This window comes from Sitophilus oryzae, unplaced genomic scaffold (assembly GCF_002938485.1).
Source record: "Sitophilus oryzae breed Bouriz unplaced genomic scaffold, Soryzae_2.0 scaffold_1385_pilon_pilon, whole genome shotgun sequence".
Taxonomy (NCBI): domain Eukaryota; kingdom Metazoa; phylum Arthropoda; class Insecta; order Coleoptera; family Curculionidae; genus Sitophilus; species Sitophilus oryzae.
The window spans coordinates 130,855-151,339 of NW_022146043.1; the positions used below are offsets into that span (position 1 = coordinate 130,855).

At 32.8% G+C, this 20,485-nt stretch overlaps 1 protein-coding gene and 1 pseudogene across 1 annotated transcript in view; both read left to right on the forward strand.

The window, feature by feature from the left end:
- Positions 1-5,378, forward strand: part of LOC115875376 (neural-cadherin-like) — a 125,686-nt gene extending 120,308 nt beyond the window's left edge. The window contains exon 6 of the mRNA XM_030890801.1: positions 5,145-5,378. Within this exon, the coding sequence (XP_030746661.1) occupies positions 5,145-5,210 (66 nt within the window). The 3' untranslated portion in view covers positions 5,211-5,378. The remainder of the gene's footprint in view (positions 1-5,144) is intronic.
- LOC115875427 overlaps positions 5,350-20,485 on the forward strand; it is a 63,146-nt pseudogene continuing 48,010 nt past the window's right edge.

Sequence of the window (20,485 nt, forward strand, 5' to 3'; positions counted from 1 at the left end):
CATAGAAAATACCATATGACCGAAAAAAACGTCGTCCAGTTGGCTGGAACTGACGATCGATGACATTCCTTATATAATTTTACATATAAAATGACAGGGATCTTCATTTCATAGCCGCCTTTTTATTCCTCATATTGTATTCGCTTGTTGATAAATATATACCGGGAAGACAGTGTCAAGTTGCCTTAAAAATAATGATGACTGATATTTTATAGGTAAAATTATATTGTGAATGTTACCGACCATTCCCAAGGTACTTTGCGCTCTTTTTATTTCGATTGTACATGTTCAAAGAATATCAATGAATCTATGAAAGAAATTGACGATATATGAGACCATTCTTCAAAAATTATGTATAAATGTATCGATCTATTTTTAAATTTTACCATCACTATAGGAAGATCTTTTAACATATGTCTTGCCGAGTCTAGCCGAACACCGCGTTCGGGTCATGATAGTTTCCGAATAACCAATCAATAAATTTCGAGAAATTTTTTGATTAGTTGGGATGAAGATATCAGTATCAGAAAAATTATATTATACATCCTAAAAATATTACAAGAATAATGATTCCGTAGCAAGAAATTCCATATTACAGAAATACAGAATTCCACCGCTGCCGCTGGTTTCTGCTTGAATTGTATCGCAGTGACATTTTAGAAAAGAGAATATTTTTATTCTGATTTTTTTTGCGAAATACTAGCACATTTTTCTAGAGAACTTTTAGATCATTAACACCCGTTTCTTTTCCTTGCAATAAACTCTGGCCGTCAATTTTAGAGAAAACCACTGACGAACGACGACTAATCGAAATAATCGAAATAAAGAAATTGCAACAACATGACGCTTGGACGCTTGCAGCGAAGCGCGCGGGGGCGTGCGGTATACAGAGTTAACTCTGGCTGTGTATAAGACCAAAACTAATTATCGGAAAATGGAGTTGGAAATGCGGCTTAGCACTATATTGGTTTTCGCAGTCGGTAATGAGGAACCGATGTAAAGTTCGGTTTTGTTGTTATCGATTTTCGAATTAGCGAAACGGAAGGAGGAGAGATATGGTTGCGTGTGTGGGTGTGAGGCAGAACGCGGTATTCGCTTTGGATTTATTGCCAACTGAACGTTGGTTGGTGTCGCCGATCCAATCAATTTTCAAAAAGAAATTTAACGCTGCTGCCCGTATCCCTATGGCCAATTTGCATATTAGATCATTTTACAAATCAGCTTTGTCTGGGCTATTTCGAACAGGACGGTTTCATTTTCCTGTGAAAGCTTGTGAAAAAATATGGTATTTGCTATTGGCATTTAAGTAACTTGATATTATTAAGCCGAGTATACATCTGGAAAACGTTACCACTTCGTTAGTAGACACTCTCTCGCATGCCTTCGCTTCTAAAGAATACTCTATCTTAGTTCTGTTTTCAGTCGACAGAGTGAATTGGTTGTCGGAACAGTGTTGCCAGAACTGCTGATTAATCCGTAGATTTGCGGATTTTGTGTACAGTACGTTAGTAATAAGGATTTTTTATCATTAAACAATTTAATATAATATTATGTGATAAAACAAAGAACGGCGTCAGAGTTGGCTTGGAAATGAAGATCACTGTTATTTCATAAATGTAAAATATGATGGTAAATGTCAATAATTGTCATTTCCAAGCCAATTAAACGACTTTTTTCGATCATACGAAATATTCTAGGTATTGAAAGAATTTTTATTTTTGTTGTTTATTTTATTTCTAACACGAATAAATTTTCACTACATAAACGCGGATTTTTGATCCAAAGATATGTTTGTAAAACGTATTACAATATGTAATACGTAAATATACGTGTAATATAATTACACATTTTAATATGGCAACACTGTCGCTTTCAGTTCCACACCGTCTTCGATATGTCTTCACTAGCCGAATTGGAAAAAATGAGTGTTTTATGCGTTAGCCGCAGAACGAGTAGAGGCTTCACTGTACAGCACTTGAGACGTAAGGGGAAATTAGCTTTGTCACGAATACGCTTATTAGGTTGAGTATCTTCCCAATTCTTTCAATCAACGACTATATCATTTATAAATCAGCTTTATCTGCATTATTTCGAATATGTTTTTATTTTATCATTTTTCGAAATAGATTTATCAGTTTTTTTTTAAATAATTAGATCGTAATAAATGTACTAATAGAAAAGGTTTATCAAAAAACGCCCACCTCTCTGTTTTTAATCACAAATGCAGTTTCCAAACTGTATCGACATCCGAATATCCAATTTCGAAATGATTAGAACGATTTCAACTTTTTTCTCATAACCTATTATTTGCAAATTGACTATAGAGGGTGTATAGTCGGGATACAGTCGGGAGAATACTCTCAATTTCTTAATTTTTTGCCCAAATTTAAAAATACTAAATTACTGTATAAGCTGGTTTTATGATTATTTTATCCATTTTAATAACTTTTGACGTATAATTTCTAATTAATACAAAAATATAAGAAAAGGAAGGAAAATTTATTAAAAAGAGTGTCAGTCGGTTTGTTTTAAGCAAAACTTTTCCAACCAGCATCGACATACACATATCCAATTTAGGAATGGCCAGCACGACGTCAACTTTTTTACGTTCTTTTTGCAACTCGTACATGGCTCGACGTGCTACTTGAATTTTAAACGCTTAAAATAATGGAAATATCCATCGGAATGGAAAGCACTTGCCTTAAATATCGAACGAATGTAACGCCGGAAAATTTATCCCTGTTTCCGCATCGACTTTGGGAAGATCGGATGTTTGTAGAAGCATTGTGGCGAATTTCAGTTTATCGACTCTGGGATGCCCAATATTTTTTTTATTTCTGCATTTCGATCGATTAAGTACAAATTTGCGGTGTTTGTACTGGAAGATTGCTATTATAAAGTAATTTTTAACGAATATTGTCCGACACAAGAGATAGATTACTGCACATTTTAGTTGAAACTTCAAGGTAATGACTTTTTGTTCACATCAACAGATATTTGAATTAATGGAAACATATTTATCGGAGTAGCTAACATTTTTTTAACAGAAACATCTTGCATAAGACTTTTCCCATTCCCATTTATACAGAAATATAATTAAAATAGACAGCATTTATTAAAAAGAGTGTCAATCCGCTTATTTTTAATCAAACGTGGCGTCGCGTCGCGTCGTTTCCAAGCGGTATCGACATACGAATATCCAATTTCGGAATGGCCAGAACGACGTCAACTTTTTTACGTTCTTTTTGCAACTCGTACATGGCTCGATGTGCTACTTGAATTTTAAACGCTTAAAATAATGGAAATATCCATCGGAATGGAAAGCACTTGCCTTAAATATCGAACGAATGTAACGCCGGGAAATTTATCCCTGTTTCCGCATCAACTCTGGGAAGATCGGATGTTTGTAGACGCATTGTGGCGAATTTCAGTTTATGGACTCTGGAATGCCAATATTTTTTTATTTCTGCATTTCGATGGATTAAGTAGAAATTTGCGGTGTTTGTACTGGAAGATTTCTATTAAAAAGTATTTTTTTAAGAAGATTGTCCAACACATGAGATAGATTACTGCACATTTTAGTTGAAACTTTAAGGTAACGACTTTTTGTTCACATCAACAGATATTTGAATTAATGGAAACATATTTATCGGAGTAGCTAACATTTTTTTAACAGAAACATCTTGCATAAGTCTTTTCCCATTCCCATTTATGCAGAAATATAATAAAAATAGACAGCATTTATTAAAAAGAGTGTCAATCCGCTTATTTTTAATCAAACGTGGCGTCGCGTCGCGTCGTTTCCAAGCGGTATCGACATACGAATATCCAATTTCGGAATGGCCAGCACGACGTCAACTTTTTTACGTTCTTTTTGCAACTCGTACATGGCTCGACGTGCTACTTGAATTTTAAACGCTTAAAATAATGGAAATATCCATCGGAATGGAAAGCACTTGCCTTAAATATCGAACAAATGTATCGACGGGAAATTTATTCCTGTTTCCGCATCGACTCTTGGAAGATCAGGTGTTTGTAGAAGCATTGTGGCGAATTTCAGTTTAAATCGACTCTGGGATGCTGATGTTTTTCCAATTTCTACTTTTTGAGTCGTACTAAGATTTAGAAATTTGTAATTTTTGTACTAAAAGAATACTATTAGAAACGAGTTTTCATAAAAGTTATCCTACACAAGGGCGAGATTATCGTAGATTTCAGCTAGTAAGTTTAAGTTAATAACTACTTTTTAACAGCAGATTATTAAATTAATGAAAACATACATTGCTTAGCGACATTATTTGAATACATTAGCTGCTCTGTAACTAGTTCCATAACAGCTTATTCCATTTTACCATTCTTTTTTACTGTAAATTTTTTCCCATCTATGCAGAAATAAAGTACAGATAAAGTTTATTAAAAAGAGTGTCGGTTCGCCTGTTTGAAACCAGAAGCTGTTTCCAAGCGTTATCGATATCCTAATATCCAATTTCGGAGCGGCCAGAACGACGTCAGCTTTTTTTGCCAACTCGTACATGGCTCGACATGCTACTCGAATTTTAGACGCTTAAAATAATGGAAATATCCATCGGAATGGAAAGTACTTGCCTTAAATATCAAACGAATGTAATGTCGGGAAGTTAATCCCGGTTTAAGCGTCGATCGGATGTTTGTAGAAACATTGTGGCGAATTTCAGTTTAAATCGAATCTGGGATGCCACTGTTTTCTTTCTATTTCTGCTTTTCGACCGACACGAAGAAATAAATAGCAATTTGCGATGTTTGTACTAGAGAAACGCTATTAAAACGTAATCTTTCACAAGTATTGTCCCGACAAAAGAGATAGATTCTAGCTGATCACTTCAAATTCATGACTATTTTTTATTTCAACAGGTTACTGAATTAATTAAAACATATTGAAGATTTTTGAAGAAATGTTTTTCATAAATATATACACAATCTATACAATTTAACCACCCTGTTATTATTAAAATTGACATAATTTTTCATAAATTAATGGGTACTTATTCTAGAAAAAAGTAAAATGCTTTCAAGAGTGAATGGAGTGGCGGCTCTGGAAACTCTCATTTTACTTTTCTATAGCTATAATAAAGATTCTAATCTCAAATATTCTTTTGTTTGTTCAGCCTTCTGGACCGGGACCAGCCCAATGGCAGGCCACAATGGCGCTTCACTGTGTTTGCTCAGGATGAAGGTGGAGAAGGGCTGGTGGGATACGCGGACGTACAGGTGAACCTGAAGGACATCAACGATAACGCTCCTATCTTCCCCCAGGGAGTGTATTTTGGAAACGTAACTGAAAATGGTACGGCCGGAATGGTCGTTATGACGATGACTGCGGTGGATTATGACGATCCCTCCGAAGGTAAGATCGATATTTTGATATACTATAATATACTGTCTAAAACTAAAAGTTCTATCTAAATTAAAATCAGGTGTTTTGCTGAGTATTTTTGTGTTAAGGTAAGCTGCTTTTGAGTGAAACATAAGGGGCTATAAACAAATTGTCAAAATAAACTTACTTTGAATTACTATTAACGTTTTTCATAGAACTATACCTGCAACTTCACTTGATACAAAGCTTGATTCAGGTAATTTCGAAAACTAAATAACTGTCTTCAAATTGCATTAGGTAGATAATTAAACTAACAAGGAAATAACAAATTTACAGTTGTTGAGTAATTCATTTCAAGTGTAACAGGAAATTTAGTTAGTAATTACTATATCTGTCTTTTATCATTAGAGTTTACAAAGCGCTGTTATATGAAAGAGCAGGCGTTTTTGAAGTTGCTACTTCTGTGAACTTTAACAATGCTCTAATTTGACCTCAATCTGAAGTTAGGTGCCGTAATTTGGTCTTCAATAGCTAGAGTAAAGTAAACTTAGGGACTATTGAAAGAAGTGTAAAAGAAAAAATCTAAAATTATTTTAAATCAAGATTACAGTCTATTTTAGTCTTTATTTTTAAAATGTCTGCCAGTTTTTCAAAATAGATACTTTTATTTACTAAATTAATAAAGTTTATATCGTAGAGAAATGATATTTTCTCTCTTTAGTGTTTTTTGCTTCCTTACTTGTAAATGTTTAATCTACTACCTCTGTTGTCAAATTATCAAAAATTATGTTTTTTAACTAAAAATAAAATATTTCAAAAAATTTTAGGACAAATCCCAAATTTTATTTTTTTGCCAAAAACCTTATAGACGTGTTTCTGTTGTCGAAATACACTAACCTTAAAAAATATTTCCAAGTATTTATTCACCTATATATAATGCATTAAAAATATTAAATAATAGACACAAAACATAAATCAAATACTCTCCTATTTTTTCGATTCTTAAACTTACAAATTGTCGGTTAAAAAGTCGTTTGTTTTAAAAATTTTTCTAAACCCGACCTAACCTTTCCGAAAATTGAAAACGTTCACCCCGCTGCACCGACAAATATAGTTCTTAATAAAAATGTCAGAACGCAAGCAAATTCGCGCACACTACCCACTCGCGAAATTTACCGTAAATTTGCAATTCAATACTGCAAAAGCAGCACGAAAACTTTTATACGCGGGATATTGGAAGGCATTTTATTACGAATTGCGAATCTATTGACTGTGCCAAAAGGTGCATGCAAAATCGAAAAAAGGTGATTTTTGCGAATTTGCGTTTAGCAGATGGTGCGGAAAATTAACTAGGAATAAGATTTAAGAGGATGCCTTTACAATCTCATGCGCGTTTTATATTTATCCGTAATTTTGATGTTACGATAAATCCATTTCTTTATAAAATAAATCCATATGTAAGCCATAGTTCTGCGAAGGAAGATCTTTTTATGAGAAAAGTGACTAAATTTAGCGCTTCTGTGTCACGGCCGTTCGCTATTTAGAAACGGCCTTGAGTTTTTACTTTCAGCTCGCGCAAAGTAGTTTCACTTCACTGAGAAATAATTATCGATTTTTGAAGTGAAACTTTTTTACGCGCGTTGGGAGTAAAAATTCAAGGCTGTGGCACGCGGCCTTAAATGACGACCGCGAGACGACCGTGACGACCGCGAGACGCATGCGAGACGGCCGTGACGCGCGAGCTATTGAAAGGAAAAGCGAGCTATTGAAAGGAAAAGGATCAGACTTTGTAAAAACAATTTAACCCTCGTTATCTCATGATAATATATCCTGATGAAAAATAAGCTTGTGGCAACACTGGGTAACGATCTGAGCCATATGTGGCTAAAAAGCACTAAATAAACTTGAAAGTGTACCAACCTTGGATTTCATGCATATTTTCATTGATAGGTTTGTAGCTTCTGAATAACGGTCTAGGTAAAGCACCTAGCTTATGTATTTGTCAGCTCAGAATTAGAATTTAGAGTTAGTAACTAATTTTCATTGGAGGTCACTGTCATATTTATTTCAAACCAATAATCAACGAGAATATTCGTATAATTTAATAAAATTACTGGAAATCTACTATGTTTAATGAATTGTTTTTAATTGAGCTGCAATTTCTGGTATTATTAATCCGGTAAATGATGGAGATAAAAAAAATAAAAAAAAAAAAAAATTTTATTTTAAGATGAAACTTTTGTTAAGAACATTCTGAGAATTTGATTAATGAATTGAATAATGACAAGACAAGTGACATCTGTCTAAAAAAATGAATGAGTGACAATTTGTAAGAAGCTATTAGTAAGAAGTTTCACTTCAATTATGCGCACACAATTTTTTAATTTATGTTAAGCTTGTGATTTTAAGATATACCCTGATGTATTTCTAGAGTACCAAATCCTAAAATTCTTCTTTCTCTTTTTCAGGCAACTTTCAAACTGGTCTACTCCATCGAGAAGAACGTAATAGAGGAAGAGACCGGTTCTCCAATCTTCGAGATCGAGTCGGAAACGGGCGTGATCAAGACGGCCGTGTGTTGTTTGGACCGCGAACGCACCCCCGATTACTCGATACAGGTGGTCGCGATGGACGGTGGGGGGTTAAAGGGCACAGGGACAGCCAGTATAAGAGTGAAGGACATTAACGATATGCCGCCGGCGTTTACGAAAGACGAGTGGTTCACGGAGGTGGACGAGACGGATGGAAGCGCGTTGCCGGAGATGCCGATTTTGACGGTGACGGTGCACGATGAGGATGAGACGAACAAGTTCCAGTACAAGGTGAGGAGACCATCGTTAGATTACATTCTATTAGTTTATATCATGTAATCAAGAGATAAATATAATATGGGATATTTACCATATTGTTTAATTTTTTCTGAATGTGTTACTACGCTACTTCTACTGTTTAGATTAAAAATCAACTTCTGCTTTAGAGCAGTATTGAGTTACTAAGTAAGACAAGACTGTTTGTCTATAACTGTAATATTCGTTACTGATTTGCCGAACTGATTACTGAACTGCCTTAAATCTACTGCCAATCATAGATCCTCTTTTGACTGTTTTCGTCTCCCTCTCTGCTGAGTTTTCTGTAGCCAACTGCTGTGGTAGTTGTGCCCTAGTGTAATCGTCGTATTTTGTTAATCACATCTTTCAAAGTTACTTTAAAATCGGCTGATAATATTTTAGATGGTTAGTGAAACGCGCGTCCAGTGTAAGTAAAATTATTTGCCGAAAACACCATTGAAAAAAAATAATGTTCAAAGAGCCACCCCTATAACTTTTTTATTTTTTTTCAGATAAATAGCGAGATTTAGTGTATTAGTATATGACATAGAATGACATATCATATGTCAACTTTTGACATTTTCGAAAGAAGAAATCGTATTTTAAAATTAAAAAAAAAAACATAACGACAATTTGACTTGAAATACGAAGTGTATGGTACCAAATTACCTGTAAAAAATGCTTTTTCCAAATATGCGAATGAGCCACGCTTTGTTCCGTTTGAAAAATCGCTGATGAAAAATGATTAAAAACACCTGAAAAGCATATTTTAACCGGTCAAGACAATACACAAAAAATACTAGATGATCAAATCTATTTTCCAAGGTTCTTGATAAAAAAATAAGTATTTTTAACACAGGCATGGCGCTCTAAATTGAAGTTTAAAATACTTTTTTTTGTAAAAAAAAAAAAAAAAAAAATGACATATTATGATATGTCATTCTATTTAGAGTGTCATTTTCTACAATAAAGTAAAATATACCGACCGATTTAAAAATCAAAAGTTGTGATCATTTCCGGTTAAACAGGAAGTGACCAAAACAATTGAATACGTCGATCAATTCTAATTTGTCATATACTAACATACCAACCCTCGTTTTTATCTGAAAATAAAAGTTAGGGATGAGCCTATTTCGAGACTCACCTGGTATATTTTCCTGGTAAATATCAACACTTGGAATAAAAATTTTTTTTTTTTTTTTTTTTTTTAATATTTAAAAATACCTTTTCTGGATAGTATACCGTTAGAATACAATATATCGTTTGTTTGTTTATTTCTGCATAAGATTATTTTATTTTAATTTCCCCTTTGGATAAAAAATAGATATCGAAAATATTGTTTGCTTCATAAAATATTCGAAATCATTTTATAATCAACATAAATAAGATACATTGAAGCAGTTGCTCTTTTTGCCGATTATCTCAAGCCGAAAGTTGTTTTGCTGCTCTATATATTTTGGATATAATACATAATACATTCATTCCTTCATTTCAGGTGATCGAAAACAGCGGCTACGGTGCCGATAAATTCACAATGGTGCGTAACAACGACGGCACAGGCTCTCTCAAAATAGTCCAACCGCTGGACTTCGAGGACCTGCTCCAGAGCAACGGGTTCCGATTCCGCATCCAGGTGAATGATAAGGGCGAAGATAACGACAACGATAAGTACCACGTTGCGTACTCATGGGTGGTTGTCAAGCTGAGGGACATCAACGATAACAAGCCCATTTTTGAAAGACCCAACATCGAAGTGAGCGTGCCGGAAAATGCTGAGGTCGGGAAGAGTTTGGAGACGTTCAAGGCGACGGATCCGGACCAAGGAGGCAAGAGCAAGGTAGGAATAATTTATTAACACCCTCTTATTAAAGTATGTACAACCATCGTTGAATATTACGTCACATGATATCTTATGTACTTTTAGTGAAACCGCAATGAAACATATTTTGAAACAGACATCATTGTGGTAGTTTGTAAGTTCGTACAAAGTTTCTGAGAACTCATTTGACTTTTGAGGTTATGGTTCTATTGACGTATATCAGTATCAAAATTAATATACGTTCTAAAACAAAATTCAAATCCTTTTCTGATTAGAAACTATTAAAATATTAGTCATATTAAAATTTGCCAACTATACATTTAATCAGATAAGAATAGTGGCCTTGATATGATTTAGAGCCAGTCAACATCTTGGTCACTCTGAAATTGAGCTGGCAATTGCCTCCTAGTAGAGCAATCATAAAACAAGAAGAAGGCTGTATTCTATTACTTACCTTGGTTATACACGGTTTCTACAAACTATCTGCCATTGTAATCAAATTAATCAATACAAAAAAGCTGGTTTTTCGGATTCGTTTGTCAATTATTTGTCATTCAATCTCTTTTTTGTTGCAAAAAATACTGAATTTTCTGACGAGCTTTACTACATTTAAAAATTATTTTTTAACATTGAAAAGACGAATCAAGCTTTAAACAAAAGTTCTATTATAAGAATATTGAAATTTAAAATCGTCAATATTTTCAACTATTTGAAGAAACTTATGTTCTCTGTACTAAATGGTTCATAACGACAATTTGACTTGAAGTACCAAGTGTGTAGTACAAATTATTCGTAAAAAATGCTTTTTCATAATATGCTAATGAGCCACCCTTGTTCCATTTGATAAAATTGAGATATGATTAAAAATACGTTTTGGGCATATTTTAGCCAGCCAGGACAACACACGAAAAAATTTAGACGATCAAATCTATTTTTAAGGATCCTTGATTAATAATTAGTGTTTTTAACACAGCCATGGTGCTCTAGATTGAAATTTAAAATTCGATTTTTTCAGCGAAAATATTAAAAGTTAGTATTTGATATGTTGTTCTATTCAGTGTCATTTTCTATCAAATAAAATAATAGTAGAATCTGTATCAATCCTAATTTATGTCATATATCACATACCAAATCTCGTTTTTTTTATCTGAAAAAATAAAAAATTATAGTGGTGAGCCACTTTTGAGAAACACCTGGTACAGCAATTCATTTAAATAACTACAATTCTAGAGTGTAAACGTATATTTCTCACACTCTTTATAATTTTTCATAATATGAAAAATAATAAAGAGACATATTATTGGAAAAAAAAATACGCTACTATTGGAAATGGTGGAAATATCAAACAAGGAATTTGATTGAAACTTTTTCCGACTCTGCCTCACCCCGTACATCGTTTGTTTGTGTCTAAAATAAACTTTGCACGAATTTAAATGAACGTCAATATACTTTACATCGAACATAAATAATTTTAATAGTGAATACCCAGTTAAATAAACTTTTTCCATTAAAAGAGTTTTAGAAAGTACAGACAAATAACTTTATATCCTATAGACCTTTCAACTTTGAGAAAAGTATTTTATAGCAAGTTTGGCGTAATTCAAATTCTGAAGTCATTTAAAATAAGAGTTTTAATACTCTCTTATGACTCATTTCAGTATAGGCCCTGATGGCGTCTTATTTCTCAATTTAATGAGCTTCACAAATTTGAACATGAGTCGGCCGCTATCCCGCACAGCGATGCCAAATCTGAAAAAAATCGCAAAACTAAGAGAAAAAAATTATAATAATTACTTATGCTATTTCTATTTTATTATTATGCCAATTTTGCCTACCCTGTTCTGACTAGCACTGCACGCCACTGTTGTCTCGATGTAGTTAATCGAATTGCATATTTTAAATAAAATGTCACAACTGCTTGATAGTACGAACGATAAATTTTATGAGGCAGAAGCGGTAGAAATGTGAATACGTATACATTACGAACTAATCAAATAACAGAACTGTATAATTCCCCTTTTCGAATATTGCTTATTTGGCACGTTATTTGATACATTCCAAATGGACTTCTTAACTCGATTCTTAGGAATTACATCACACACAGTTCGCATACCGAAAAGTATAATTACGTCATGATGGAAAGTTTTTGGGATCGATCAAAATACAAAGCAATAAATGTGATTAGGAAAGTTTGGATAACAACTTATAACCTTTCTGCTTAATCTGATTTGTTCGAAGTGATAGATGACAGTATATCTAATAGTTTTTTTTCTATTTTCATCATTTTCATTATAACAAAAGGTCAGATTAATAATATGTCTATAATTTTAGAAAAGAGAAAAATTATTTTATGGCCTAGTAATTCTGTACCGCGCTGGCAAGTTTTGCTCTTGGATCGGTATTTAGCGGTATGAAAGTGAATCGCGTAGGGATCTTATTAAGTCAGAGTGAGAGAAATGCAACGGTTTGCTATTGCAGTGTTGCCACATTTTTCGGAGATACAGTTGCCCATTTCCCTGGTCGAAAGGCGCTTATTTCTAAAAGATTTTTTCGGAAAGATGACTAAATAAAATCATAATATATGTTTCTGGGCATCTGAAATCGAGTTAAAAGAATATTTTTATGGTAGCCATTATTATGTATATTATAGTATTTATATATATTGACAAAACGTCAATAATCGCGGTAATTTGAAAACTCAACTTTTTAACACATAACACGCGATAACTTAAGAACCACTTTAGATATTGAAACTTTATTTTTTTTATTTTAAATTTCGGATCTTAGTCAAGATGTTTAAATGAGAAAAATTTGATAAGTTTCTTTTTTTTTCTTTTAAAAAAATTAAAAAACGCGTCCATCGACTTTTAGTGCATGGAAATTTTCAGTAATCGTGTAACTTTTTTGTTTGTAAAGATTTTCACATGTCTGCGATGAAAATATAGCAGAAACGTTAAGATTAAAAAAAACACAATCAATGATTTCTAATGGATTTCGAGATATCGATTTTTGAATTCACAGTTCTGATAGCCCTGGCCACTGTCTAGCACCAACTCAATTCCACTTATTTTTACCAAAATTTGCAAACATTTGGCAGTCGTTGTTTAATTTCTAACTTGCATTTAATAATTCACAAGCTATCAAGCTATAAGGAGAATTACAACAATTCGTTAATAAATAAACAAATAATGTATAATGAGACGCCAAACCACCCTTCCCTAGAATTAGAAAGTATGGGCAGGTACTGGATTTAAATTTAAATTAGTCTCTTAGCAATGTGTGCAGTTTCTCTGTTAATTTTATACGTTTGGCAACGTTTTTATTCTTCTCTCTTTGTTCAGTACATTATAAATGCATTTTACTCTTCCTACATACGGAAATCTCGACTAAAACCCAAACCTTGCCGAGCTTAGAATAGGTTATATATGTTTTTCTTTTATTACAGGTGTCATATCTAGTGGATCGTAGTTCAGACAGAAAACGCCAATTCTCCATAAACCAAGAAGGAACGGTCAGTATACAGAGGTCACTGGACAGAGAGGACACTCCACGTCATCAGGTGAAAATACTGGCCATTGATGATGGCGTACCACCCAAAACGGCTACAGCCACTTTGACAGTTATTGTTCAAGACATCAACGATAACGCTCCGACATTTTTGAAGGACTACAGGCCGGTCATCACTGAACATGTAGCACCCAAAAAGGTAAGTCAAAATGAAAGGCTATCATTATATAAGCGATACCAATTAAATATTTAGTTACGTAATTGATGGTGCGATTTTTAAATTCATTGTTGCCAACCATGGACATATCCGGCGCCCGGCTAACTAACTGGAATTTATGTTTCCCGCTAGGGATTCAGGTGGTAGCTCTGCAAAAAATGTCAAGTTGCCACATTTATTTATTTATTTCCTGACATTGTCAGGCACTTTAGTTTTCTATTACGAGTTTTTGGTTTAAATGAATTGTGTTGTAATACTTTAATTTTACTTTAAAATTTTAAAGTAAACTTTAAACAGTACTTTTACTTAATTTTACAATACTTTAAAAAATACATTTTTACTAGCAGACCTTGCAGTCGAACATTGTTCTTTTCGGAACCTCTTTTAGTGCAAAGTGTACAAGATAGCTTAATAGCCGTTGCAAATAACTCATTGCAACCTTATTAGAATATTTTGACGGGAAAACGGTAGTTATGGCCCTTTATGTCCCTTAGGTGCTGTTAAGGAGGTCAGTTTTGTTGATGTAAATACTAACTCTTTATATATTTATAATTGACTTATTTTTTTTCCTAAAGTATTTTGGTTCAAGAATATATAAAAGTGGACAACGCTGTGCCGGTCAAGCTTAATCATGTGACTAAAAGTTTATTTGGTATGAACCGTATCTTTATGTATGTATACAGTAGTAAATTTAATTTAATAAAATATGTTGAGCCGAAAGGATATAGGAGTTTGTATACTTGTTTGTTTTTAGATTTTGCAAGGGATATCTTCTTTGTCATTTACTTTTGTTTTTAAGCCTTGTTCGCGATATAAAAAACTAATTGTAAGTTAAGTGAGTTTCGTTGAACTATACTCTAAATTTAATGTACTCAAACGCATAACGAAGAATAAGAAGGATTTTAAGAAATCCTTTTTGTGTAAGTTAGTGTACCTCAAACAAATTAAATCTTATTTTAAAATTTATTTTAACGAATTTTAAAAAGCTTTTTTATTTTACTCAAAATATCTTTGAAGATAATGATCCTCTTTAGATAAAACTTACTGAAAAGTGTGTCAACTAAAAAGTCTGTTTTTAGTTTTAAACTTATAAGAGGAAGAAAATGTTAGGTTAAAATGAAAAGCTTGCTTGCGAACAAAGTATGAAGTTATGCACTCTTTTAGAGATAATATAATAAAAAGGAATATATAGGCGTGAAATACCGTGTGATTATATGAAAACGATGACACAAAAAGCGTTACGAGTATATCGTTTCCTTTTTTTAAGGTGGTTGAAATTCTGGCAACTGACGACGATGACAGATCGAAGAGTAATGGCCCACCATTCCAGTTCAGACTAGATCCCAGCGCCAGTGACCTAGTTAGAGCCAGTTTCAAAGTAGAACAAGACCAAAGTAAGTTTTTATGTTTATATCTCTATGACCGATTTATTTCTGTAAACTTAAAACATGGTATTCACAACTTTATTCTCATAACCGTAAACTGAAAAAATTGTCAAATATATTTAAGAATTAAAAGATATTATGTTTTTCATGTAAAGATGTCTACTGAAACAATTTGTTTCAGTAACGATTTTTCTAGTTCAAAGGACCAAAGTATTTGTTTTTTTTTTCATGTTTTTTTTTCTATTTATGTTCTTCCAATATTTTATACAATGAATTTGTTTATTTCAGAGGGCGCTAATGGAGACGGCATGGCTATCGTGACATCACTGAGATCATTTGACAGGGAACAACAGAAAGAATTCCACATTCCTATCGTAATTAAGGATCATGGAAACCCAGCTATGACTGGTACTAGTACTCTTACTGTAGTCGTCGGTGATGTAAATGACAACAAGATGCAGCCTGGTGCCAAGAATATTTTCGTCTACAATTACCAAGGTATGTAAAAGTAAACCACGCATTTGAATAAATAAATGGAATAAACCGAAACGTTAATTAATTTAAAATTTATGAACCCATTGTCAAAAGTCATTTGTGACACTGACATTACACTCCAGATGTTCGCTAACTGTTCGCCTATTAGATTTTAACACCTAACGTGGCAAGAAATATTTTGTATAGGTCAGATTCAGAAAAGAAACATTTTATCTGAAAAACCAATGTGGTAAATCCATGAGGGACCTTTTTACGAAAATAAATCAGTCGTCGGTGAGGTTACAAAATATTTCTGCTAGAATTCATGTAGAAGTGAAAGTAGTAGTTTTTATCTTTCATGTACCCTCTCATTTTTTATTAAAGTGAAATGTTACATCGCTTAACAAAACATAGACACCCTAAATATCTTATTAAAATCGGAAAATCGCCCATAAACTATAATTAAAAGATGAGTTTTGTAATCGGGAGATTAATATATTTAACAGAAATTGATATTTAAATATAGTTCTGACTCTTTTGACAAGCAATCAATGTTTTCTCTCGCCTCAAATCAACAACCCCTGACATTCAACTGTTTCCAAAGCCTACGACTCCGCTACTCGCAAACATCAGCGGACACGGGGTGCAGGCATGGCGTGACAATGACTGGCCATCACAAGGATAATCGGCGTCGATAACATTTTGTTGTTTAAAATGTTGTAATTCTGCGGTCATGGAATATTTGGACATTCTATATTTTATAATGTATTTTATACCATACGATCGAAAAAAACGGCGTCCAGTTTACTGGGAAATGACAATCAATGACATTTCCTATATAAATTTACATATAAAATGACAGCGATCTTCATTTCATAGCCATCGCTGAGGCCGTTTTTTTTTTCGATCATACGGTATTACGTTACGGAATTGTGTACTTTATTTTTAGCGTATAATTTATTATTGATTTGATACATATCAAAAGGTTACATAATTTATTAGATTACGAGTCACTTTCCTTTGATGTTCACAATAACGAAATGTATATATATATGACTTCATTTTAAGTATGGAATGTTCAGCCATCATGCAACGTCACGTCATGTATTGTCGAACTCTCTCAATCACTTGTCAACCAGATGAAAGATAAAATTTCAACAATCCAAAGAATTAGAATTAAAGGGATCATAATAACTGATGAAGAGTTCAAGAAAAAAATAATAAATGCCGAAAAAAACGGAACTCGTTCACTCAATAATATAGAAACGTACTTAAAATTTTCTAAACAATATGAACTGATCTCAGACACACCCTAAAACTCATATTTGACAAATAATGATGACGTAACGGTGAACGATGCCTGAACAGTCTTTATCTTACTCAATTTACAATTTACCTATTTCCTATTTAAAGATCATAAAAAGATATTTTAATGTAATCTAATTGCCGTATTAAAAATGGCGTCGTATCTGTTAAAATTGACGTTTAAGGTTCATTCAGAACCTCGAAATCAGTGGAATAAATTAGTAGTTTCAATTAGTCGTAGAAGTTTGTTCACCTAATTTTAATGTAGGCATTCAGAACGTCATAATTCGTAGTAGTCATTTTCAATTAGTGGAAAAAGTTAACAAACTTTTGACTTTTCCACTAATTATACATCAAAATTTGCGAGGAATGTCATTTTGGCCTTTGATTATCACCCGTCAAGAAAAATTTTGGTTAGAAATGAAAAGTTTATTGTTTCATAAGCTAAATATTACAAAATAACAAAACAAAATAAAAAGCAAAACAAGTAATATAGGTATAGATTAATGATTTCTGAAAATTCGACTTTTCAAGTGGAGAAAGATACGTCAAAATATTTTTCAATACCGTTTGATAGACAGTTATCCCGTAGTCTAAAAGGAATTTTTAAGAATGTCAATTATAAACTTGTGTATAGTGCTAATAATAAATTACAACAATTATTAGGTAATCCAAAGGATAAAACACCTCTACTGAAAATCATCTACTATGAAATTTCTTGTAAAGATTGTAATCGGAAATATGTTGGGCAAACTAGAAGATCAATATTAACTAGATTTAAAGAACATTTAGCTCAGATAAGATATGGTAGACCTGATAAATCTTGCATTGCCGAACATATTGTTGATAAAGAACATTGTATAGATCTTAATAACTTAAAATTACTTAAACAAGTCTCAAATTACAGGCAATTAGATGCATATGAAAGCATAAGAATTAATAAATGTAAAGATAGTATGAACAGAGACAACGGTCCAATTCCTTCAAGTTCCACTCTGTACCCACTGAGCGAGTATATAAACGCTCCAATTGTAGATTGTATTTTAGTTTATAATCATCTGCTGATGATGCTAACATGGTTAGGGAAACGCGCGTCCAGTGTAAAAGTAAAAGTGTTTTGGTGTATTGTGGTGATTTAGTGTTTTATTTTATTTTGCTGTGTAACACCAAAGGTTCCAACCCTCAACTGTAAGCTAAATATTATGTTTTCTCTATGGATACAACAGACTACCGCAAGGTGTTGCTAGGATATTTTATTAATTTTAATTGTGTTTTTTAGACATTGTGAATGATCGTAAACTAAAAAGTAAAAAGTGTTTGGAACCACTAATTTATTTTACTAATTGGGAGGTTTTGAATGAAACTTTAAAAAAATAGATAGAAAATCGGCATCCCTGTTAAAAATTACATTAAGAATTCCTTTTACTATCTTGAAATAGAAAACAAGAAGATTGTAAATTGAGTGAGACACTTAAAATCATGTCCCTATATAAGGACATAAAAAATAAAGTTATCTTTAAACAGTAAACATTTTTCTAAGACATTTTCTGTAAAAATTTCGTGTGGAGTTCCATCAAAAATAACACACATTCGTTTGTTGTTTCAGGCCAGGCACCGGAAACGGAAATCGGTCGCGTGTACGTCTACGATCTGGACGACTGGGACCTGCCCGACAAGAAATTCTACTGGGAGAGCGCGGAACACATCCGCTTCAAGCTGAACGAGGACACGGGCATGATATCGATGCGACAGGGCACCAGGGACGGCGTCTACCATTTGAAATTTAAGGTGAGCGAAAGGAAAATAGCGGAAGAGATGAGAGCGTAGCGAGTTGGCGTTTTTAAAATGGCAAAGATAATAAATCGTGTTTTGAGGTTGGGAGGGTTGTTTAGAGAAGGACTGTATGTTAAAATTAAATTGTTATTTTCAAATGGAAATTGTTTGGTTTTGGAAAAGATACATTTTTCCGTTTTTGTATTAAACCGTTAGTTATAATGAGGTACTTTTAATGTTGAAGGCTAAAAATAAAGGGTTTATTTTAGTTTAAAGCTTGATTCAGAACCTCTAAATTAGTGGAATAAATTAGTGGTTTCAATTAGCGTAGAAGTTTGTTCCTCTAATTTGAATGTAAGCATTCAGAACGTCAAAATTAGTAGTAGGAATTGTCATTTAGTGGAAAAAGTTACCAAACTTATAACTTTTCCACTAATTATACTTCAAAATTTGCGAGGAATGTCATTTGGCCTTTGGTTATCATCGTCCATGAATGCGTCCACGTGTTCTAACTGAATGTTTTAATAGGACTGTCACACTACTTGACGATGTTTTTCGAAATTCATTATAAGATTTAAATCAGTAATTAAAAAACAGACATGGCGGATTCACAAACAGGTATTGTTATTTTGCTAAAAGATAAATGTTTCAATAGTTTTTTTCATAATTTAATGCAAGAGTTTTTGGACTCTTGGAACAAAACAATCTTAAATTTATAAATGAAATTTGATTAAAAATACAATGTTGCATATTTATTGTGTTATTGAAGGCTTATTAAATTAAAAAAAACGTGTGGCATATAATCCTACTTATTCAACATTAAATGATGAAGTCACTAAATTACTATAGATCAACTTTCTTTTTTCAGGTCTATGATAGAAAACATACTCAAACTGATGTACCAGCCAATGTCACTGTGACAGTAAAAGAAATACCTCATGAGGCAGTGGTTAATTCAGGATCTGTCAGATTGCCGGCATAACAGACGAACAGTTCATCAGAGTATGGGACTACAAATTACACGTAAGAATATCTTAATCTATGTTATGTTAGATTCTATCCCTTTAGGAAAGTATAAGAAAAACTAATTTGGAGTTTTTAAGCGTTAATATTGCTCCCTGTTTTATTTTAAATAACACTTCTTTATTATTTTAAAATAACTTCAAATCTAGATGTATTTAACTAATATATTTCCCAACTTCTGTGTTGATTCATAAATACTACATTATTTTAATTTTCTTTTTGAAAAAAAACCTTTTTAAAGGTAATTACAAACCTTTAAGACAACTTTACTTTATTTTGTATTGTAAGAAAATATTGTGCATTTTTCTCAAAGGTGCATTAACACAATAATGTGATTAAAACAACAATAACATCTGTATGATAGACCATTCTTTTTTCTTCTAGGATTTACCAAAAAGTATGGCCGAAAAGTTCAGAGACAAGATCGCCGATTTGTTGAACATCGATAGAGAGAATGTTGATGTCTTCAGCGTACAATTAAGGAGGAAACATCCCCCTGTAACAGACGTCAGATTTTCTGCCCACGGTGGTTCCCCGTACTACAAACCTGTCAGGCTTAATGGAATGGTACTAATGCACAGAGAAGAAATCGAACGGGCTGTTGGTATCAATATTACGATGGTAAGTAGTTGTAAACCTTTTATTTAGTTATAGAATATTTATGATATTTCTAATTATTATTGTTAGTTAATTAACAATAATAACAATTTGAACGCATAGCAGGAAATTAATATATTTAAAATTTGAGTGACAAGTGATAACTTCAAAAAAATATTACAAATACAAATTTGTAATATTCCA